At 41.2% G+C, this 25,797-nt stretch overlaps 1 protein-coding gene across 2 annotated transcripts in view; it reads left to right on the forward strand.

Annotated features, from left to right (window-relative positions):
- The window catches only part of LOC126253205 (uncharacterized), a 599,715-nt gene that overhangs the window by 30,399 nt on the left and 543,519 nt on the right, over nt 1-25,797 (forward strand). For both annotated transcript variants that reach the window (XM_049954381.1, XM_049954382.1), the window contains exon 3: nt 25,068-25,431. In XM_049954381.1, the coding sequence (XP_049810338.1) occupies nt 25,068-25,431 (364 nt within the window). The remainder of the gene's footprint in view (nt 1-25,067; nt 25,432-25,797) is intronic.

Genomic DNA, 25,797 nt, shown 5'->3' on the forward strand with positions numbered 1-25,797 from the left:
CTGCTAGCTGCTACTAAGTAAAGTGTCCACTCATGGCTATGTGGAGGACCTGCGTTCAACTCCCAGTACTGCCCAGGGTTTTTACCTGTCCAGAGTACAGCAACAGAGTGCACTCAGCCTCATGATGCCAACGGATGGTATTTGAATGACAAACAGTGACTCAGAGGTCAAGAAAGTGACAACTTCCAGGAGAGTGGTATGCTGACCCGATATGCTTACATGCTGAATCCCATGATGTGAGTGGCAGAGGGTGACACAGAAGTTGGTCAGTCCTGATTTGCCCATTAGGACCAGAATGCAGAGCTCTGTTTTTTGCTGTGCAAGATAACAGACAATTCCAGTTATTAAGATGACTGTTGGCATAGTGACGTATCTTCTTTACCACCCCTGAACGCATTCCAGTTCGTTATGTGCTTCTGAGTGTAAATGCACTACGTGGAATGCGGTCATGCATGGTACAAAGTATCTTACATGATGCTCCAGAATCTGCTTATGTGATCACTGCCAGTATTGCTCAGCTTCACACATTCTATTGTTCTGTGACCTCCATGCCCTGCAAGTATGTAATCATATGCCTGCTTTAAGGCTTCATTTTGTAGCATATCACAATACAACGTCCAAGTTTTGTTTTATTACAAAACACTCATGCACGATGATTTGTGGCTTGCAATCTTCATCAGCTGTGCATTTGTGCAATCCGCTCATTGTATCACATATACTTCCTGACTCAAGCCATTGTCATTTTGAGTGATTTGCTGGAGCGATGAATCACCTCAAAATGAAATTCGCTCCATTTTGACACAAAGTGCGTTAACCTACTCAATGGGTTTTGTTCTCCTATTCAAATGTCATCAAAAATATATGATGTGGTATACGAGACTCAATGTTCTAGAGTAGTTCTTTGGCACTCTGTGCAACTGTTGTTAGCTATAGGCACAAGACGTTATACCTCTTCCACTTACTGACTTAACCCACAGCCGAGTAGTGTACTGCTTATGTCACATGACATCACACATTATTTATAATAATTTGGGAAAAATGATAGTGACTTAATTGTGAACCATTTGTTTCAACTGACTGAAAGTATGTCTGCACTCCATCAGACAGTGAACTTCACCCTTTTCTCAATAGATGGGTGAGCAGGAGTGCTACATCTGCAAACTTCAGTAGTAACTTGCTATAATAATTCACTGGACCTAAGAAAGATGCTACTCTTTATTCATATGTGGGGACAAAAAATCCTGTATATTATCTTGGGGTCGATCTGGACTTTCTTGTGACTGTTTAAATGCCCTAAATTCTGTACTTCTAGCTTGAAGTGACACTTTTCTGAAGTGAGTGTTAGATATACCATGCTAAGTCATGCAACACTTCTCTTCTCTGCAATATATTTTATTCCATGTTCTTTGCAAAGATAAAGATAAATACATTGTTTGGATTTCAAATGCCCCCAGAGCTCTGGCTAAGAGGTGATGAAATGTGTGCAACGCATTTTTCAATCTAAGTGGCATACGCTGATACTGACAATGTCGTGATTGGTATGTAAATGATATCCTTGGGCGATCCTTTGATGTTTAACTAGAGATAAACACTCCTCTGATCCTTGGTAGGAAAATATCTGCATTGCCCCAGATCAGCCAATTTTCCTGATATATTCAGGATTGGATAAGCATCTGTAAGGAAATGCTTGCTAAGTACTGGCAGTCACAGCAAATGCAATCCTCATATGCGTTTGTCCTATCCACACTTTTCTTTTGTAAGGTAAACACCAGTGCTCCTCAGGGATTAGTATTCTTCTTGATCGTAACATCTCATAGCTGTTTGTTAGTGAACTTTTCCACAATTGGTGGCAGGTGATATGACATGTAGTATAATCTATGGCACCAAGATAGTTCATTCCTGGTTGTTTTTCTACGCTGTGTCACTGGCGTCCCTTGCAACAACTCATCATAAGGATTAAAGAGATTCTCGTACTGTGCCAACAGCCGTTCTGTCACTATCTCTTCCACTCCTTCCTAGTATACTACTTTCCTCTGTAATGCTGCTAAACAGGCGGCTTGCTTAAGATTAGAATCCAAATTTTCTCTACCTAAATCATCTGCTTGCAAGATCTCCAAATTGCTGATTGTCAATCCACTGGACAAATCCACATATGCAATCCCAAAATTATTTACACTGCGGGCACTACCTGGTCGCCACCCAACTCCTACATGCGTACAACACCCCTGTGTGAGAAACAAAATGCTTTATCCGATTCTTTGTTTCACTGTTATGAACCTATTACACCCAATATGTTTCCTGAACTTATCCACAGTAGTTTCCCAGACTCCTATAGTATTCTGTCTCGATTCTAAAGGACTGTACATGCAATTTAGGTGGCTTTCATGATGTCTAGGGTGTGCCTTGTGGCAGTTTGGTTTTCCTGGCATAATATCTGAATGGAACAACATGCCATCAAGTTCTGCTGTACACTATCCTACATCGGCTATAGCGTTGTATTTAACGAAGAAATCTAAACCTAGGATTGGGCAGTAACCATCTCCTGTATGAGAAAAAACGTCAGTTTAGACCCATAGATTACTTGTCTGAACCCAAAACTTCAGTATGACTGAAAAAGCGAATGCAAGACATTTCCACTAACTCTATTTAACCTATATTGTGATGGGCTCAACTTGCTATTGCTCGTAAGGTCCAAATATGCCATGGACACCTACGAAGCCACGTCGAATAAAAACGTGTACTTTCTTCCATCCACTAAGCTATTTAAACAAAATTCAACCACTACAGTTATATTCACTAGCTGTGCCAAGCTTCGGTTCTGGAACTCCCATTGTTTTTTCTACCCCTTGTCTAGATATCATATCCCCCGTTAAACGATTTTTTGCAATTCTGCTCTCGATGCCCATTCACCCGAAATCCTTGCAATGTAGCTCGTGGCATTTCCGTCATATGTGGCCCTTTCACGAACATTTATGTCATGTAACTCGTGCACTGGATATCCCCTATCTACCTCGAACGTGAGTCGCCATGTCTCTCTCTTCTAATGCCGTTGCAGTCACTATGAGGCTCAGCTAAAATATTATGGAACTCTGGTCGCACTTTACTTGAGACGCTGGGCGGAAACCACAGCAAAAATGTAACCAGAATCCTAGGTTATGACTCTTGAAAAAGGGCTCTGTTAGTATAGCCGATGTCTGTCAACTCTTACATGTTTACATTTATCTTCCCGACCCTCCTTAAAGAATTTTCGGTGGACTCCATGTGTTTCTGCGGCACATTGATCAATCGTTCTCTGTAATACCTATAACTATTGTTTCATCTGCGTCGCTGCACTAAGAATGCACTCCAAATTTAAAATATCGTCACACCCATCAACTCCTCTTGATACATTGAGTACACTTCAGTGTCTCTCACCAAACGTGATTTAGCCATATGTAAAAGCTTTTCGAACTGTCAACAACCCAGCTTTGCGACTGTTAAGAGTGTTTATGAACGCTAACGTGGTCTCTCCTGGTCTACCAAATGAAGGAGTGAGTGGGGTGGCGATGCTAATTTCTAGGATGGCTACCGACTTACTGGATGAGGACTGATCCCTCTTATCGTCGGCCAGTGTATCCAACTGTTTGCACAGCTCCCTATTGTCTGCATCTGATTCGATAAGGTCCGAATCACTTCAGCCTCTGGTTCGTTCATTTCATAACTTGCACCCACAAGAAAACGAGTAATAGGGGAAAAACAACAGAAACACCTGAATCATATCTCCTGACACTGAACTCAGCTGAATGCTAACCATGTATTCTCTGCGTTCCCAGGTGTAATGTACAGTTTTCCTGTTCAGGCGAGTAGACGCTATGTGCTAACCATGTCACATGCAAAACAGTTAATTTTCAAATGGTTCAAATGTCTCTGAGCACTATGGGACTTAACTTCTGAGGTCATCAGTCCCGTAGAACTTAGAACTACTTAAACCTAACTAACTTAATGACATCACACACATCCATGCCCGAGGCAGGATTCGAACCAGCGACAGTATAAGCAGCGCGGTTCCGGACTGTACCACCTAGAACCGCTCGGCCTCTCCAGCCGGTCAGTTAATTTTCACTCACAAGGTTAAAGTAATGGGATAGAATACCGCACTAAGAATTTACTTACAGGTACTGGTTCTATTGGCACAAGTGACACAGTTGGCTGTTGCCAGATAGCTGCACCAGAGCGGCACTGATGCAGGAAGACCACTTCTGACCCCAGAGCGGTGTGTAAACAAAACTGTGCATTTGGATCTCCAGTAATATTTATTTAGCTTTTGTTTTATTTGCTGCCATTTACAAATAACTTGTCATCTATTGACTAAGACAGGTCGTTTTTATAAAATACTAAATTGTACACATACATAACAAGAATTTCTTGTTATTCTACCAAAATTAAAACGATTTGCAATTCTAAATACTTGTAAACTAAAAATTAATTAAGAAATGGGAATGTTCAAAGTGAACAATTTATGTATTAAGGAATTAGAAAATAAGAAAATAGGAAGCTGCCCAGGAGGAAGAACCTCAGAGAGACATTGAGCCTCTCGGTCCAGATAGCCACCACACGATCTGCTACTACTCGCCACCTGAGGGCGGGGAATTCAGCAATACTTTCTGCCAGTCGCCCTCAAATAGCGAGATCCTACATCTAGATCAGGTACCGTTAATGTACACTAATGTGGATTATTGTGAGCTTACGTGTGCATGTGTTTCCACTATCTAGTAACTCCAGTACTGCGGCAGGTGTGAAGTAAAGAACGCTTACTGAACAACAGCATTCTTTATTATTACACGCTTCAGTAGAGGAAGTCGATGGATACAGTCCAGGCGCTACTCCTAGCTAGCAGGCGGTGAATGGGTACGCTAAGGCAGCGGAATGCTGTGGTAGCCTAAGAGTGGCTGGTGTTGGTGAGACAAGAAGGGTGTCAGCTCTGCAGCAAGTCTCGAGGCTGACTGGCATAAAATAACAGCGGCCTATGGCAGCTGATAGGAGGCTGCAGGTGTCTCGAGTTTAATCCAGGACCCTCTGAGATGGCATGGAGTGTCAGATGATTCCAGCAGTGAGATTCATTGGAAGAATCCTAAGGAAATGCAGTCCGAAAACAAAGGAAGTAGATTACAGTACACTTGTTCGCCAACTACTTGAATACTGCTCACCGGTGTGGGATCCGTACCAGATAGGGTTGATAGAAGAGATAGAGAAGATCCAACGGAGAGCAGCGCGCTACGTTACAGGATCGTTTAGTAATCGCGAAAGCGTTACGGAGATGATAGATTAACTCTGCAAGAGAGACGCTCTGTAGCTCGGTCCGGGCTTTTGTTGAAGTTTCTAGAACATACCTTCACCGAGGGTCAAGCAGTAAATTTCTCCCTCCTACGTATCTCTCTCGAAGAGACCATGAGGATAAAATCAGAGAGATTAGAGCCCACAAAGAGTCATAACGACAATCTTTCTTTCCACGAACAATACGAGACTGGAATAGACGGGAGAACCGATAGGGGTATTCAAGGTACCCTCCGCCACACACCGTCGGGTGGCTTGCAGAGTGTGGATGTAGAAGTAGATGTAGATCATGGTGACCACTGGGAAGTCTCGGCTCAGCAGACTCAGTTCAGAGCCAATAATCAACAAGTGTAGATCAGCGGCTTCGCCAAGCTGATGACACTGCTCAAGAAGAGTGCAGTAGCTTCGCTGCACAATCGACCAATCGCTGACATGGAGACGGCGCCAGGTAAATGCATTGTGTCAATAGAATACTGGTATCGCCGACCCGGGAGCATATATTATTACACTGACGGAAAAAAACCGCAACATAAAAAATAGTGAAATTTCGGGAAAACGTTCATGGAGTTAACATATTTAAGTGATTAACGTTCCAAGCCTTCCCCATGAACCATGGGCCTTGCCGTTGGTGGGGAGGCTTTTCCTGAAGAGGGGCAGCAGCCTTTTCAGTAGTTGCAGGGGCAACAGTCTGGATGATTGACTGACATGGCCTTGCAACATTAACCAAAACGGCCTTGCAGTGCTGGTACTGCGAACGGATGAAAGCAAGTGGAAACTACGGCCGTAATTTTTCCCGAGGGCATGCAGCTTTATTGTATAGATAAATGATGATGGCGTCCTCTTGGGTAAAATATTCCGGAGGTAAAATAGGTCCCCATTCGGATTTAAGGCGGGGACTACTCAAAAGGACGTCGTTATCAGGAAAAAGAAAACTGGCGTTCTACGGATCGGAGCGTGGAACGTCAGATCCCTTAACCGGGCAGGTAGATTAGAAAATTTAAAAAGGGAAATGGATAGGTTAAAGTTAGATATAGTGGGAATTAGTGAAGTTCGGTGGCAGGAGGAACAAGACTTTTGGTCAGGGGAATACTGGGTTAAAAACACAAATTCAAATAGGGGTAATGCAGGAGTAGGTTTAATAATGAATAAAAAAAAGGATTGCCGGTAAGCTACTACAAACAGCACAGAGAACGCATTGTTGTGGCCGAGATACACACGAAGCCAACGCCTACTACAGTAGTACAAGTTTATATGCCAACTAGCTCTGCAGATGATGAAGAAATTGAAGAAATGTATGATGAGATAAAACAAAGTATTCAGGTAGCGAAGGGAGACGAAAATTTCATAGTGATGGGTGACTGGAATTCGAGAGTAGGAAAAGGGAGAGAAGGAAACATAGTAGGTGAATATGGATTGGGGCTAAGAAACGAAAGAGGAAGCCGCCTGGTAGAGTTTTGCACAGAGCATAACTTAACCATTGCTAACACTTGGTTCAAGAATCATGAAAGAAGGTTGTATACATGAAAGAACCCTGGAGATACTAGAAGGTATCAGATAGATTTTATAATGGTAAGACAGAGATTTAGGAACCAGGTTTTAAATTGAAAGACATTTCCAGGGGCAGATGTGGACTCTGACCACAATCTATTGGTTATGAACTATAGATTAAAACTGAAGAAACTGCAAAAAGGTGGGAATTTAAGGAGATGGGACCTGGATAAACTGACTAAACCAGAGGTTGTACAGAGTTTCAGGGACAGCATAAGGGAACAATTGACAGGAATGGGGGAAAGAAATACGGTAGAAGAAGAATGGGTAACTCTGAGGGATGAAGTAGTGAAGGCACCAGAGGATCAAATAGGTAAAAAGACGAGGGCTAGTAGAGCTCCTTGGGTAACAGAAGAAATATTGAACTTAATGGATGAAAGGAGAAAGTATAAAAATGCAGTAAATGAAGCAGGCAAAATACAATACAAACGTCTCAAAAATGAGATCGACAGGAAGTGCAAAATGGCTAAGCAGGGATGGCTAGAGGACAAATGTAAGGATGTAGAGGCTTATCTCACTAGGGGTAAGATAGATACTGCCTACAGGAAAATTAAAGAGACCTTCGGAGAAAAGAGAACCACTTGTATGAATATCAAGAGCTCAGATGGAAACCCAGTTCTAAGCAAAGAAGGGAAAGCAGAAAAGTGGAAGGAGTATATAGAGGGTCTATACAAGGGCGATGTACTTGAGGACAATGGAAATGGAAGAGGTTGTAGATGAAGATGAAATTGGAGATACGATACTTCGTGAAGAGTTTGACAGAGCACTGAAAGACCTGAGTCGAAACAAGGCCCTGGGAGTAGACAACATTCCATTAGAACTACTGATAGCCTTGGGAGAGCCAGTCCTGAAAAAACTCTACCATCTAATGAGCAAGATGTATGAGACAGGCGAAATACCCTCAGACAAGAAGAATATAATTATTCCAATCCCATGAAAGCAGGTGTTGACAGATGTGAAAATTACCGAACTATCAGTTTAATATGTCACAACTACAAAATACTAACGTGAATTCTTTACAGTCAAATGGAAAAGCTAGTGGAAGCTGACCTCAGGGAAGATGAGTTTGGATTCTGTAGAAATGTTGGAACACATGAGGCAATACTGACCTTACGACTTATTTTAGAAGAAAGATTAAGGAAAGGCAAACCTACGTTTCTAGCATTTGTAGACTTAGAGAAAGCTTTTGACAATGTTGACTGGAATACTCTCTTTCAGATTCTGAAGGTGGCAGGGGTAAAATACAGGGAGCTAAAGGGTATTTACAGTTTGTACAGAAACCAGATGGCAGTTATAAGAGTCGAGGGGCATGAAAGGGAAGCAGTGGTTGGGAAGGGAGTGAAACAGGGTTGTAGCCTCTCCCCGATGTTATTAAATCTGTATATTGAGCAAGCAGTAAAGGAAACAAAAGAAAAATTCGGAGTAGGTATTGTAAGTAGGCTGTTTAGGTTTTTTTATTGGTAACGCCACCTCTGTATGAAAATCACTGGCTGTGCTGTGTACAGTCTGTGGCTGATTTGCATTGTTGTAATACTCGCCATTGTAGTGTTAGGCAGCTGGCTGTGAACAGCGCGTAGCGTTGCGCAGTTGGAGGTGAGCCGCCAGCAGTGGTGGATGTGGGGAGAGAGATGGCGGAGTTTTGTAATTTGTCATGAACTGCTATATATATTATGAATATTAAGTTAAATACATTGTTTGTTCTCTATTAATATCTTTCATTTACTAACTATCCCTATCAGTAGTTAGTGCCTTCCGTAGTTTGAATCTTTTATTTAGCTGGCAGTAGTGTCGCTCGCTGTATTGCAGTAGTTCGAGTAATGAAGATTTTTGTGAGGTAAGTGATTTGTGAAAGGTGTAGTTTAATGTTACTCAGGGCCATTCTTTTGTAGGGATTTCTGAAAGTCAGATTGCGTTGCGCTAAAAATATTGTGTGTCAGGTTAAGCACAGTCATGTATAAATTGTTCAAGAGGGGACGTTTCATATGTTGACCCTTAGCCGAGGATATCTCACTGGAATCTTCTGATCTTTTTCCTGTAGTCTGTGTAATTAGTGTAGCTTTTGTTTATTGCTAGCGCGTAATTATAGAGAGAATTTCCTTTGTAGTTGTAGTTTTTCATTGTTGTACAGTAAAGCAGTTGTGGCATGCATGTAGATTTGCAGCAAGTATTTCGCAGCTGCGCTTGCAATTAACTAGATATTATTTTCAGTGCTATGTTAATGTGTTCCCCTATTTTTGCTCTTCAAATTGTGTTTTTCTGTGTTGCCGTGTGAAATATTGTGTAACACTGATGTATATGTTATTTCGATTCTTTTGTAAAGCCTGTACTACAAATGTTATCTGTATTGTTATGTTCTTTAATGATGTATTTTGTACCTTTGTAATTGTATTCTTATGTTATAAAATTGTAATTGACACCAGGTCATCAAATTATTAACTTGTAAGTTCCATTTCACTGCACACGTTTCTGTTGGTCATAGTATATGGACAATATGTGAGAAGTAGGGACTCTTAGTGTTTGCACGTGTGTTAATAATTCAGCAAGGGACTGGATAACAGCATTGCTGGTTCTAAGGACATTTAAAAAAAAATTGTGAGTGCACAAGTGGCGGTTTATGGACTTGCTATATTGTCCGCAAGACTCTTCAATGGTGATTGTGCACCTGCATAGTCACAACGGATGGCTGCTAGCCATCTCTACAAGGACTACAGTGGGTCTGCATCTTTGATGGCCCACCAATACCATTATTTCTACAAGGACTACAGTGGGTCTACACCTTTGCTGACTCACCAATACCATTATTTCTACAAGGACTGCAGTGGGTCTGCACCTATGGTGGCCCACCAATACCATACGCTCTACCAGGACTACAGTGGGTCTGCTCTGTGATGACCTACCTACCAATATTCTTCAAAACGTCGAATGACTCTGCTGTGGGTTTGCTCTGTTGTGGCCCATTACCTGTCAGCATGTCAAGAGTCAGCACTGTCTTTCCGTTGGAAGGACAACACTACTTCTTCAAGACTGCATGGAAATCCACTACTTCTGTGTGCAATTCCTTTTACTAATGAGACTTTGTGAAAGAAAACTGTAATTACTATTATGATGAATGATCAGGACTATCTTTATGGACTGTGAGAAAATTTTAGCTTTTGACCAACATTGTATCAATAAGTGTGTGCATTTGATTTCTTTGTTATTGTAATTACGATTATGAAAAATTTTAACAAATATGTATTGCCCAGTGCCCAAAACAATTTGTAAAATTTTTTGTGGGGAGCATGGGGGCTATGTAAGTAGGCTGTTTAGGTTTTTTTATTGGTAACGCCACCTCTGTATGAAAATCACTGGGTGTGCTGTGTACAGTCTGTGGCTGATTTGCATTGTTGTAATACTCGCCATTGTAGTGTTAGGCAGCTGGCTGTGAACAGCGCGTAGCGTTGCGCAGTTGGAGGTGAGCCGCCAGCAGTGGTGGATGTGGGGAGAGAGATGGCGGAGTTTTGTAATTTGTCATGAACTGCTATATATATTATGAATATTAAGGTAAATACATTGTTTGTTCTCTATTAATATCTTTCATTTACTAACTATCCCAATCAGTAGTTAGTGCCTTCCGTAGTTTGAATCTTTTATTTAGCTGGCAGTAGTGTCGCTCGCTGTATTGCAGTAGTTCGAGTAATGAAGATTTTTGTGAGGATTTCTGAAAGTCAGATTGCGTTGCGCTAAAAATATTGTGTGTCAGGTTAAGCAGTCACGTATAATTGTTCAAAAGGGGACGTTTCATAGTATTAAAATCCATGGAGAAGAAATAAAAACTTTGAGGTTCGCCGATTACACTGTAATTCTTTCAGAGACAGGAGAGGACTTGGAAGAGCAGTTGAACGGAATGGTCAGTGTCTTGAAAGGAGGATATAAGATGAATATCAACAAAAGCAAATCGAGGATAATGGAATGTGGTCGAATTAAATCAGGTGATGCTGAGGGAATTAGATTAGGAAATGAGACACTTAAAGTAGTAAAGGTGTTTTGCTATTTGGGGAGCAAAATAACTGATGATGGTCGAAGTAGAGAAGATATAAAATGTAGATTGGCAATGGCAAGGAAAGCGTTACTGAAGAAGAGAAATTTGTTATCATCGAGTATAGATTTAAGTGTGAGGAAGTCGTTTCTGGCCGGCCGAAGTGGCCGTGCGGTTAAAGGCGCTGCAGTCTGGAACCGCAAGACCCCTACGGTCGCAGGTTCGAATCCTGCCTCGGGCATGGATGTTTGTGATGTCCTTAGGTTAGTTAGGTTTAACTAGTTCTAAGTTCTAGGGGACTAATGACCTCGGCAGTTGAGTCCCATAGTGCTCAGAGCCATTTGAACCATTTTGAAGTCGTTTCTGAAAGTATTTGTATGGAGTGTAGCCATGTATGGAAGTGAAATATGGACGATAAATAGTTTGGACAAGAAGAGAATGGAAGCTTTCGAAATGTGGTGCTACAGAAGAATGCTGAAGATTAGATGGGTAGATCACATAACTAATGATGAAGTATCGAATAGAATTCGGGAGAAGAGGAGTATGTGGCACAACTTGACAAAAAGAAATGACCGGTTAGTAGGACATGTTCTGAGGCATCAAGGGCTGACAAATTTAGCATTGGAGGGCAGCGTGGAGGGTGAAAATCGTAGAGGGAGACCAAGAGATGAATACACTAAGCAGATTCAGAATGATGTGGGTTGCAGTAAGTACTGGGAGATGAAGAAGCTTGCACAGGATAGGGTAGCATGGAGAGCTGCATCAAACCAGTCTCAGGACTGAAGACCACAACAACAACAACAACATTCCAAGATCACATGTTAATGTAAGTGCGAATTAAGCTATTACAAATGTTAAATGCTGCTTCACTAATGACTGGTGTAACCGCCAGAATGTTGAATGTAAGCATACAAACGTGCACGGATGTTGTTGTAAAAGTGGCAGATGTCAGTTTGTGGGATGGAGTTCCACTCCTGTAGAACTTGGTCTGTCAATATATTGATGCTTAATACCATTTGACGATGATGCTGGAGTTGTCCAATAATGGCCCATATGAACTCGAATGGAGACAGATCTTGGGAACGAGTGGGCCAAGGCAACATATTGACACTCCGTACAGCATGTTATGTTACAACAGTGGTATGTGACGCGAGCGTTATACTGCTGGAAAACCCCCCTGGATTGCTCTTTATGAATGGCAGCACAACACTGACGTACAAATTTATAGTTATGATGTGTGGAATAACCACGAGAGTGCTCCTGCTGTCATACAAAAACTCACTACAGACCATAGCTCCACGTGTAGGTCCAGTGTTGCAGCACGCAGGCAGGTTCGTTGCAGGCCCTCAACTGCCCTGCTTCTAATCAACGCATGGTAGCCATTAACACAGAGGTAGATCCTGCTTTTATTTGAAAGCACAACAGACCTGAACTCCGTCCTCCAGTGGGTTCTCGGTTGACACCACTGAAATCGCAAAATGGCGATGGTATTTGCGCTCAGTGGAATGCACCCTGCAGGGCGTCTAGTTCGGAGGTGCCCCTGAAGTAACCGATTTTTAACAGTTCGTTGTGTCACTGTGGTGGCAAGTGCTGCGCAGACTTCTGCTGCGGATTAAGGATGATGCGCCAGAGCAGTACTCCAAACGCGATGGTCTTCTCTCTCGGTACTGTCACATGGCCTTGTGCAGCCTTGTCTTCATGCGTCTGTACGTTCTCGTGACCACCGCTGCCAGCAGTCATATACAGCGGCTACATTCGTGCCGAGTCTGTCTGCAGTATCGCAGAAGCAACATTCAGCTTCTCATAGCCCTATTACAGGACATCATCAAAACTCATTGAGGTGTTGATAATGGCGTCTTCCTCGACTTAAAGGCATTCATGACTAACATCAACTCACCACGTCCAATCTCAAAGATAACTCTCACGACCGTTATTTTAAGCAAATCTGATTTTCACCTTGACAGTGGTGCTACTTGCGCCACTCTAATGCTATTGGCGCGAAATTTGAATAGACATCATATTTCAGATGCAGATACACATCTACCAACTTTTGTTTATGTGGCACAAGTCCTTGGTTTTGTGATTTTTTTCCGTCAGTGTATTCGTTCCGGCTGGAGGTGTTATTATAGAGGCTAGGTTCCTATCACGTTGTCAGCTATGGATATGCAGCTTGTTGGCACCTCAGGTAGCAATCTCGTCCACCACTGATGGTAGAACGCCACTTTGGAGAATTCTACACCAGCACTAATGCAGCACCCAGCTACAGAATTACATCAGTGGCTGGCTCACATACCCCTTAGCTTATTGCGACGGCCATCTGTGGCTGAAGCCAGCACACTGGAGAGGACAATTCGCTCTCATATGTTGCATCTCTGTTTGTGTGAAGCTGCACACTGTACGAAGGTTATCATCGCGAAAACCAAAGCTGTCACCATTAAAACTGGTCAAAACATCATTCCCTCTCTTCATATGCACCCTCTGATTCTACACTTTTTTGTCAACAATGGATAGCTTGCTGGAGACCTTGCTTGAAGAAATCTGTAGCTGGCTGTTGCGGAAGTCATTTTGGAAATGATTGCTGTGCAATGATCTCATCATATGAGGAAAGAGAAAGAAGGCACAGCGTGAGATGTCAGATGAACACCAGAATTGAATCAAAACTTCGTAGCCAAAAGGAGCAGCATGTGGACAGTGTCCTGCACTAAATAAACTGGGTCCTTGTCGTCAAGCAGAAATTTCCTTTGGGCAGCTTCCCTCGACGCTTCGTCGTATGGCGCAGGAGTAGTTTGGGTGTGATACTTGGCTGTGGTTGTGTGACCAAACGCAGTTTAATTTTATTCAACAATATGAACATTATGATGATCAGAGTGCATCCATGGAAAAGTACAAACCAACAGTTTTCACTTAATCTATAAAATAGGTTTTTGACACCTACTGTAATAAATTACGTTTCAGTAAAATAAACTCTTGCTCCAAAACAATACAACTGTTCGAAAGGTTGACAAATGAATATAACAAAACAGAAAATCTTAGCCTAATACATTGGATAAATATCATTATTTCGATCCACTGAGATCATTTTATGGTAGACGTGCACTTACTAAGAGGGGAACACAAGGACACCCAACTAAGACCGTCATCTTAAGCAAATACTAGACTTGCAACACAGTCCGACAGAGTCATTCGGCGGTGACGTATTTTGTTAATGTGCCACCCATAGCAGAGACACAGGAAAAGAGACATCAATCAATAGAAAACTTATCCCTAAAATGCAGTTATACAGATAAAGCACAGGTGTACAATTGTCAGACCTGACAACAACTTGGTAGTGTTTCAACAATATGTAATTTAATCACACAGAGTAGTGCTTCACAGTTACAGGTCCAATAGTGGCCTCACCTTACTTCATCAACTTAAAAGTTTCACCATTCAACCATGAAAGCACCGACTTAACGCTTAGCGTGACCAGATAACACAAATCACGAATACACACTGGCTTCCAAGTTGAAACCCACGTGTTTCTATTCGGTACGTGGACAACACGTTTATAGTGTGGCCACATTGTGCAGAAAAAGTTCAAGAGTTCCTGGAACATTTAAACTCCATCCATCGTAATACAAAATTCAAGATGTAACTTAAAAAAAGAGGCCCAACTGCCTTTCCTCGACGTGTTAATTAAGAGAAGACAGGACGGATCTTTGGGTCACAGTATACAGAGAAAACCTACACACGCTACTCCCTGACTCCAATCCTCGAGCCATCGCCATGGCCGAGTGGGGTATCCGTTCGATCTGAGGCGTCTTGTCACGGTCCGTGTGGCTCCCCCGTCGGAGGTTCGAGTCCTCCCTCGGGCATGAGTGTGTGTGTTGTCCTTAGCCTAAGTTAGTTTGAGTTAGATTAAGTAGTGCGTAAGCTTAGGGGCCGATGACCTCAGCACTTTGGTCCCATAAGATCTTACCACGAATTTCCACATTTCCATCGCCATCCGTCGCAAAGAAATTCGGCGCTAGAGACTGAACTATAGAGCTTGAACACATTCAGACAAGGACAGCCTCGCCGGAGAATTTACAAGTACGACTAGTGTTCCAAAGCATCAAATTGGACGAGCGCTGCTCTCAGAATCAAGAACACCTGAGAGAGGTTGGGACTGAGACCAAGTAAGAAAAGCAAAAAATCACTTACTCGTATATCCTTTGTGCTGGCCTAGTATCTACAAATATCGGTAGATTCCCAACGAAACATGGCATCCACTGTATCTCACCCCGTTCAACTAAGATAGAGAGAAGTATTTTTTGTAATGTTAAAGACGGTCTAAGTCCTCAGAAACCGTGTATCATCTGCTTGCGAATGTAGCATGTCTTACGTCGGGCTGAGCAGCAGAATGAGGAGAGATGAAAGGAACACCAACAAGCAAAACAACCAACCAAGTCAGCTGTCACTGAGAACTTTCTGGGATATAATCATGAAATGAAATACTGTGTGACCAGTATCGCGGTGCAAACTCCAGGTTTTTAGGACACCATCATGAAAGAGTGTACCGAAATAAATGTGTCAGAAAACCTAATAATGATGGATGGAGATTTCAATTTAAATTAATCTAAACTCTCGCTGGCCATCACATCCATCAGAGGTGGGAAACGCTGAGGGAATTTGATTTTCACTGAATATCTGTGGGTAGTCTGTAAAAAAAAAAGAGCATAGAAGGATGCAGTGGACTTCAGGAAACGAACTCACCTATAAATAGCGGCATGACATCAACAACAGCTCACAGTCTGGTTGGAGTCCAGGCAGCGAGTACAGCTAAAAACAAAACTCACAGCTCCTGAAAAAGATGCCTGAGTCGACGACGGACCCAAGCATCTTCTTCAGGCGTGGTCGTCGAACTATTGTGCAGAAAACGGAAACGACAACTCGGCTGGACACCCAGGAGGTCACCATTTTTCCTTTGGCGCTCCCTCACTCCCAGCAGCATTGTAACCGTCTGGAAACTGGCCGGTTCAAAGGGCCACTGAGGTCAGGATCAGACCAGACCGTCACACCTCAGACATGGGTGAACTGTTGCTGTGTGAGGTAGCCCGCACTGTGCCCAAAGACGCTAGCGAAACATCATTAACAAAAAAGCTGTTACAGTTCCAAAAGCCACTCTGACTTCGTTTACTGCAGCCAGCAGCGACGGCGGGCAATAGGGCTCTAGTCTCGCCGGAAAGTGCTGATGACCGCACGCGACACACCATTTCAGTCTGTATATGAACCCGCTATTGCAAGTCTGACCGATTCGCGTTTTATTTCAAAGTACATTTGTCGTGTGTAATCGAATTTTTGGATGCTTTCGTAACAGGAAAAGTAATTACATTTCACTGGGGAAGCAGCAAAATGGCTCTGAGCACTGTGGGACTTAACAGCTCAGGTCATCAGTCCCCTAGAACTACTTAAACCTAACTAACCTAAGGACATCACACACATCCATGCCCGAGGCAGGATTGGAACTTGCGACCGTAGCGGTTGGGAAGCAGCAATTTTTAGCTATTGCAATAAGGATGTTTACTATAAATGATGTTCAGTGTGGATCAGAATAATATTTCCAGTTACTAGAAAGAAGAAGATCCTATGCCTACGGACCTACGAAAAACGAGACATTACACCGCTCGCTTTTATGGAAGTGTAGCCCACGACTCGGCCTTTGTCTCGCATATCGTCACAAATAAAGAAAAAGGCTTCCCTAGGCAACAAGTTTCTCCCTCGAAAAATACAATCCTTCATCTGCTCAGTTAATCATTAGTGTTAAACCTGCACGATATCACTGTTGCTACTTTTGCTGATTCTCAAAAGTATTTAATTACTGAATAATGACTAAGCGTAACCTCACGGAATATTGAACAATGTAGGAAGAGATAGATTGCAACTTACCCTAAAGATAATACGCTAAGTTGCAGACAGGCTCAGTTAAAAGACGCTTACACATAAGCTTTCGACCACAGCCTTCGTCGGAAAAAGAGAAACACATAACATTCATCCACACAAGCAAGCACGCTTCACGCAAATATGACCGCCAAATTCGGCAGCTCGAGCCAGAATGTTTACTTGTGTGAATGATTGGTGTGTGTTCTGTTTTTCCGACGAAGGCTGTGTCTGAAAGCATATGTTTAAGTGTCTTTTAATTTTGCCTGTCTCCAACTTAGAGCCTTATCTTGACAGTAAGTTGCAATCTGGCTTTTCCTACATTGTTTATATTCCTACCTGTAGTTTCGATTTTTTGGTTTTGCGTAATGGAATATTGTTTATTTTAGTAACTAATTTCTTTTGGACTTCACTCGAAGCACTCGATTGGCAATACTTTCGGTACACACCAAAGAATATTATACTGAATCCACTACACTACCTACTTGGTAGTTTCATCCGCACCACAGCAGTGAACAGATTGCAGACTGGTGTAATCTTACTGGGCGGCAGTACCCCTGAAAAAGATACCGATACCACAATGATTTGTGATCGCCTGCTCTGAAGAAGCAATTTAACTTCGTTCTTTCAGAAGTTATTTAATTGGGTTGGGTTGTTTGGGGGAAGAGACCAAACAGCGAGGTCATCGGTCTCATCGGATTAGGGAAGGATGGGAAAGGAGTCGGCCGTGCCCTTTCAAAGGAACCATCCCGTCATTTGCCTGGAGCGATTTAGGGAAATCACGGAAGACCTAAATCAGGATGGCCGAACGCGGGATTGAACCGTCGTCCTCCTGAATGCGAGTCCAGTGTGCTAACCACTGCACCAGTTGTTTAATTGCTACTGAAATTGTAAGTTGACGAAAATTTTTTTTTCTCGTTTAAGTACATGGCCGAAAGAGACAGCCTTCAGGAATTGTGAAACGAGCCCTCTCATCCAGGACCGTGTGCCACAAAGAGCGCAGATTCGCCATGAGATGGGGAAATTCACAGGCGTCTATTGTGCTGCATGAGGCTTAAGCGTCGTAGTGTACCAGTGAGACAGACGAGAACCTACGTCATAGGGAAACCCCGTAGAAGCTGTTTGTTGCCAGGTAGACGTACCAGTGTTAAATATGGCGGAACTAAGATTGGCCATAAAGGGAAACATTTATGAAAACTATTTAATTCTGTAGTAATTCAGGGAATGAAGCTACAGTAATTTTAATCTACCATCATTCATAAATTTTCATGGTGATCCCAATACAACTTGAATATTAATCATATCTATAATAGTTTAGGATTTACTGTTAAAGTGAAATTAACAAGTTTTGTAACAAAGACCTGAATGCTAAAATCTGAACGCTTTAGTCGATCTTAACGGTCGACATTTCATATAGAAGCGCATCATTAAAACGACAAATGTTATAAATATCAACTCTGTAACTTTATTTGTTTAAAAGGTACAGTAAATTTCATTTATCAGCCTTTTCTGTTAAGAATCAGATCATTTCCTCCACACAAAACTCATTGAACGATGACAGCATGACACCTTATTGAATCATTAGGTAATAGAATATTTGCTGTAAAGTTTAGTGCATAACCCTTGGTTACTCGCACGGAGTGCAAATGCAGTCCATTGTTCTTCTAAACGTTAATTTCTTATTGTTGGCAATAGTGGTGGGGCTAAAATTCTGAGAGTCTGGCGTTCTTGTTCTAACCTGTACCTACAGAAAGTGGCGTTTGCCGGCCTGCACGGATCTTCTCATAGGAAAGTCTTGAGAGTTCCCTGTTGTGTTTGGCGCTCACGTGTACTCCACGCGAGTATCGGAATAACAGCACATATTTTATATGGTAAGTATTAATTTTAATTTCCATCATATTTAAAATATGTTTGGATTGCTATTTTAGTATTAATTTATCGTTATCATTTAGGTATAATGGCAGATCGCTCTTCTGATGAAAGGATTTGGATTAAATGGCTAGAGGAAGAAGTGCAAACTGATTAGTCTTCGGATTGTGATTCTGATCTGTGCGATGGATATACAAGCGAGGATGATGATCGACCAGACGAGCAAACTGGAAACAACGTCGTGGAAGAATCGGAAGAACACAATGTGGACATGGAAGAGAGCTTCAACAAGGAAAATGAAGAAAAATCGGAAGAAGATAAAGTCGACAAGGAAGAGAACTTCAACAAGGCAAGTGAAGAATCTGATTTTTATTTTGGAAAAGATAAAATATAATGGAATAAATTACCGCCTAATCCTAATGTTAAAACAACGTCCAGCAATATCGATCTTCGTATTCCTGGTCCAAAAACAGAGGCAAAAAATGCAAAATCTGAAATCGATTGCATTAATTTGATTATTGATGCAGAATAATATAATAGATCGTGAAAAGTACCAGTATTTATATAGAAACAATCAGGCACAAATTTTCTAGAGAATGAGATGAAAAATTTACAGAACAATGTGAAGTACATGTCCTTCTTTGTATACTTTTTTCACTGGTATGCTTAAGTCTTCCAAGTTGAATACTTGCAAATTATAGGAGAATGAGAAAGACAGTGGTATTGAAAGAACCTGTTTGACTATGTCGAGGAATAGATTTCATTTCTTGCTTCGTTGCCTCACATTTGATGACGTAAACACCAGAAATGAGAGAAAAAAGCTCGAAAAATTGGCACCAATAGGAGAACTTTTGGATTTGGTGTTCGAAAACTTTCAGAACTACTATACTCCTGGGGAGTACCTCGTAACTGATGAGCAGCTGGTTGGTTTTCGTGGAAGATGTGCATTCAGACAGTTTATACTTAGTAAACCTGCTCGTTATGACCTGAATGTGTTTACATTAGTGGATTGTAGAATAATGTGTATTGTGAACATGTAAATTTACTGTGGAAAACAGCCGGTGGGGCCTTTTGATGTAAGCAATGCAGGAAAGGAGGTCGTCATGAGAATTGCAGAACTGATTTTATGTACAGTACGTAACATCAAGGGGGATAATTGGTTTACTAGCTATCCTCTGCGTCAAGAACTGCTTGAGAATAAGACAACTTATGTTGGAACAATCAGACCTAACGAAAAACAAATATCACAGGAATTTTTACCCAGAGAATCCCGAGAAATAAACACTTCTGTTTTTAGCTTTAGACATAACGCAACACTTGTAACCTACAGCGAAAGGAAAAAGAAAGCAGTAATTTTACTTTCAATTATGCACAATGATGCAGCGATTGACGAGTCGAGCAGGTCAAAAAACAAACCAGAGATTGTTACATTCTACAATCGCACAGAAATTGGAGTTGACGTACTCGATCAACTTTGTTCAAATTCTGATACAGCAAGAACGAACTAAAAGATGGCAAACAAATTTTTTACGATATTTTAAGTATCACCGTTATCAATGCTTTATGCTTTTATTTAGCAAAGAAGAACTATGTCAAAATGAAACGAGCTGATTTACTTGACGTATGTAGTTGGAAAATGGTGAAACCTCAGATTCATGAACGCATGAAACAGTCCTTGATACCTAGACAACTAAATATTCGAGTACTTTTGCTGTTAGGAGAGGACTCAGAAGAAAAAAACGAAATTGCTAAATTAAAAAAAATAGGTGGCATATAAAGAAATAAATCATGTGTGCAAAATGTAACGAATGGACATGTGTTGAACATTCGACAACTAGCGTTGTTTGTAAGAATTGTACGTGATTTCTTATTGTACATATCTTCTGTGATTACTTTGTTGTGTATTATGAGCTTATTCATGAAAGTTATTTTGAATAGTTTACATACTTCTTGTGTAATGTGGCATGTTGTGGGTAATAAATGGGTGAAGTTACAAAAACTCATTTTGCGTTTAAAAAATTAAATCTTTAATTCCTTCCCCTCGTATTAGTTATGAATTTACTCATAAATCGCAAAGGACGTAAAAAAAACAAATAAAATAATTAAATAGAGAAGAAAGTATTTTTTGCAAAAGAGTTGTGTGATATCGCCGGACTTAGTCTCTGAGCAGTGAGCAGCTGCGCGCTTGTTATGAACTCTTTTTCGCGTAGTTAACGAGGTGGAGTAGTGGACTTGTAATTCACTATGAGATTGTGAATGATCGAACTGTGTCATATGGAGAGGCGCTCGAGTGTAATAGTAATTCTAAATACGACCACTTTCGCTATTAGTTTGCTTTCTGAATAAACATTATTCTAACTAAATCGCAACTGTGTGCCTACATCATTTGTGGGTCGTTAATGTAGCTGCCGATATTATTAGTACTGTTGTTCTTTTATTTCTGATACCGGAAGTGAAATCTAAAAACTAAATTATTCACCTTCAGTGGCCAAAAATTCATAAAATATATTTGCTTCACTGTTACATGTGCTAAAGTCTAGCCTATATCAAACCCTCTGCAATGAGGAGAAAAGTGTGGGACTATAATTTTTTTTATTCTGTTCTGTTACTAAATGATTCCTTTCTCGTGCACAAGCATGTGTTTTATTTATCAGATGTACACCACCAGCATGTGTAGTCTTTCTTTTTCGAACTGGAAACGAGTTTCTTAATCTTATAGGAGCACCTTTTACGCTACACACGTAACCAAACTAATAACGTTTATAAGAACTTCTTTTGTTTTATTTATTCTTATTAACCGTAATGTATTTCCTCAGTCAACTACAAATCACGTTACATGTTTCAGAAATCATTTTAGCTAATAATTCTGGGGACACAGCAGAACTGCTCCGATCTAGGTGGTGAAGTGGTTAGCACGCTGGGTTCGCATTCAGACCTGCACCTGGTCATAGAGATGTAGGTTTTCCGTCGTTTCCCTAAATCGATCTGGGCAAATGCCAGGGTAGGTCCTTTCAAATGGCACGGCCGATTTCCTTCCCCATCCTTGCCACATTTTGAGCTTGTGCTCCGTCTCTAATGACCTAGATGTTGAATAGACGTTAAACTCAGTCTTCCTTCTTTTACAATACCACTAAATTTGAGATCATTTTAATATCTGACAGTGGCTAGAAATAGTAACGTAGCTAACAGCTTCTCCTCGCAGCATATATCCTCTCTTATTACTGCAATCTTCTTCGTTAAAAATGGTTTGATGATGTTCAGCAGCTCCTAAATGCATGTTTCATCTATTCTTCGTTAATTATGAAAATAATTGGCTCACAGCTGCTCAAGTAACAGAACATGGGTGAATTTCAGCCATTGCATAAGCCACTTCATTACCCACAGTTTTCTCTCGGCTTCTTTGGTCTTGTTAGCTAGAAGCACCCAAGGCAAAAACTAGTTTCTGTATGAAACTAAGAATCGTAGAATATAAATTCAATAAACAAATAAGATAAACAAATCACAACGACAAGGCGGCGCTGTAATCGCTGAGTGCAGTCGGTCGGTACGTGTGTAGGCTGCCAAAAAATTGGTCGGTAGGTCGGTCGGTCGACTGATAAATTGATGTGCTTGTAAGGGGGGGGGGGGGTTCAAGGTCGTCACAGTGACCACCTAATGACATTCCTACATAAGTTGTATCGATTTATCTGAAGTGGCTAATGCAGTTTCGAATCGATTATTGTAAACACACTTGTTGTGATACGTGGTAAACTAGATTCAGTGTCTGGAAAATGAGTGCCACGTAAACAGTCGCCTTTCTGTCTCGCAAAACACAGTAAAACTCCTAAAGTATAAGCAAGGTAATACTTTATGCTACTATAATTGTTGATCAACTATAGCGTATCAACTGCGATGTTTATACAAATTTTCTTCTATGCTTTATTTTAGGTAACGTTTTTTTTTTTGGGAAACTCTTGGAAAGTCGTGTACATAGATCAGTGACATGACGCTTGTTAATGTTACCCGTTGAAAGTTTTCGCATAAAATATCAAGGATACGTGCCAAAACAGCAGGGCAAGGAGGGCAGTATAAGCTATTGCATTGTAAACACCGCCTAGTAGGACACTCATGACACGCTTCGCCGTCATGTTGCCAGATTCACATTTCCATGTATAGTCTCCTGTTCCTTCCTACTTGCGACAAATTTGGCTGATGGATAGGGACGTGTAATGATTCCTTTATCTCGCAATGTTATGACAGTGTTGTCACCAGCAGTTAAGTGCGCTTGCAACACCGGAATTCGTGCTTTCAGCGCAAACAGGAAAATGTCCTGCGCTTCATAACCATGTCTTCCTTAAACCCGTGGGCTGCCGTTTCATTCTGCGAACCAGAAGCTGTAACAAAAAGCCTTGGAAGTTAAATGCTTGTTCAAACTTGTGTACTGTAATTGCTAGTGTTTGTGAATCAATAGAAGTTGTTGTGAATCGGTTATAGTCTTTCTGTTTATTCTGTTGTTTCTATTGACACATAAAATAACCTTCATTTAGGGGTATCGTACCAGTTCAGTCTATTAACCACACACTAGCGCTGTCTTTTAAACGTAAAGTGAAGCACAAGTTTGCCTTAAAGCTCCTCATAGCCGATTCAAAATGTACACTGGCAGAAAACAAATCGTAACATCAAAAAATAATTAATGTGTAGTAATGAAATTTTGGGAACACGTGTGTGTAGTAGCATATATGATTAAGACTTCAAGGTCAAAGGTTAATGTAAGCGCGAAATAAGCCATTGGAAATGTGAAATTCTGGTACATTAATAACCGGTTTAACAGTCAGAATAATGAACGCAAGAGTGGAACCATGCATGGACTGTGTTGTCCAGGTGCTGTATGTCACTTATTGGGATGGAGTTCGATGCCTGTTGCTCTTGATCGGTCAATACAGGGACGGCTAATGCTGGTTGTGGATGTCTTTGGAGTTGTTTGTTAAAATTTTTCAAATGACTCTGAGCACTGTGGGACTTAACTGCTGAGGTCTTCAGTCCCCTAGAACTTATAACTACTTAAACCTAACTAACCTAAGGACAACACACATCCATGCCCAAGGCAGGATTCGAACCTGCGACCGTAGCGGTCGCGCGGTTCCAGACTGTAGCGCCTAGAAGGGCTCGGCCACTCCGACCGGCAAAACAAGAAAAAAAATGTCTCGTAAACATGGGCTTCTCAGACGTATCAGATTATTTTTTGCTCTAACTTTCGATTAATTCGTTTCAGGCACTGGGACCGTTACATCAAATTGATACACTAATCCTTCTCCATCATCCTTGGCAGTTTGTAACGTCATTACTTAATCACTCTGTATATTCATACGTTTACAGTCACCGACGCCTATTACTGTGACGCTATGTAGCTCGTTGGATGGCGTTTGCGGACATTGGTTCATATTCAAAATATGATGTACTTACACCCCTCTATAAGTCCTAGTATTGGTAAATCCCGAACATCCTGTATAATCACTGGCGTTGAACCACTGTCCCTGTAACACGTCACCAAAACTATTTATGATCAGACAAATCTCCAAAACTACGTAACGAGTTACATACACTCCAGAATAGTAGAATTCGGTGAAGTCATTGCTTTATAACGTAATAACTCGCACCTAGGAATGTTCGTATTTCTAGTAGAATGTCAGTATAAGAATCTTCTCTTAACACTTCAAGCTGTCCGTCTGTCTTGTGCGAATTAACTGTCAATATCTTTTAAAACTAATTATTTTTTTCATGTATTAACTCAGCACTTCGAATATCCACATAATTTCTCTAACCACTTTTAGTCAGAAGACATAGATTTTTTTACAGAGACCACCTTTTTAATGACCTGCTTTCTAGAATAGAACAGTATTAACAACATTTTTACATTTCATTTTGTTTTACTGTAAACAAAGGAATAGCACGACAATGTATTCCAAATTCGTAGGAACTCGGCTGGCCGCCAATCGGAGTCAGCATCCGCCAGCTACCTCTGACACAGCGACGCCTATTAGCCGGCTGGAACACCTTGTCGGCCCTCATGACAGATACGAAACAGATAAAGCACATACACAAAATCAATGCAACGACTGCAGTAACATCAACAATGTTATTACAGCAGGGTGTTTCAATATTTACGTTGAGTCGTTCAGCGGAAATTTTATACTTAATGTCCCTTGAATGCTTCATTTGTAACCATTACAATGCCCTCCAAGATAGCTGTTGAGCTAAAATACCAAAACGTGTTTTCTCTTGACCCTACTTCATACGACATAACAGAGGATAAGCTTCGATTGTTTAGTAACTTAATAATGCTTTGTAAAACTCAGGTAAAAGCTTTCTCTAAAATGAACGAGACAGATCTACTGTCTCAATTTTTAATTTGTAGCTCTCCGTAGTTTTAAATTGTGACCAGGTTTTTCCATGGACGCTCGGCAGAAGACTTCGACAAGCAGTCTGCAGATCAACTGGAACAGCTTTTCGGCCCCGATGCCCGTCCTCTGTTCTCCGACTTAAAACAGAGTATCAGGACTTGGTGGAGTTGCAGGGAAAAAAATGTGGAATTTCTTACCTGGTCCTGCGGCCCTATGGGAAAAATCTGTGAACATATCTTACGCGCCACATGCGATGACTATTTGCGTCACTGCAGCGCCTCGTGGGTGGCCTTCAGCGAGGAATGCATTGAAAAATGCCGCAAACAATTGAAGGGCTGTGTGGAGCAGATGACATTCTTCGCCGATGAAGGAGCTTCCGCTCTAACTGCGTTCAAAGTACACCAGGTGAGGAATTAATATATGAAGGTGACACTGAATCTTCTCTTTTTGTGTTTGTTTTAAGTAGTAACATCGGAGTTTTGTGACCCGCTCTTATATTAATCAGACTTTCTTAATACATGACTTACACATTGAAATAATGAAGATTATTTCTTGTTATCGTTCTTTATTTACATACGACATAAGGACCATTTCTTAGCTATTGAGTTATTTTATGTTTTCTCCTACACTCCTTCATATGTCCAATTTTTTTATTCTTTTCTCCGCTTTCCATTTTATTCCTGACTTCTTGGTGTGGTTTTTAGTTGGAGCTTTTCCCTCTTTTTAATATTGTTCGTCAATTTTGTTATGTCTTAAATATCTTCGTCATTT

The sequence above is a fragment of the Schistocerca nitens genome, chromosome 4 (assembly GCF_023898315.1).
Source record: "Schistocerca nitens isolate TAMUIC-IGC-003100 chromosome 4, iqSchNite1.1, whole genome shotgun sequence".
NCBI classification, from domain to species: Eukaryota; Metazoa; Arthropoda; class Insecta; order Orthoptera; family Acrididae; genus Schistocerca; species Schistocerca nitens.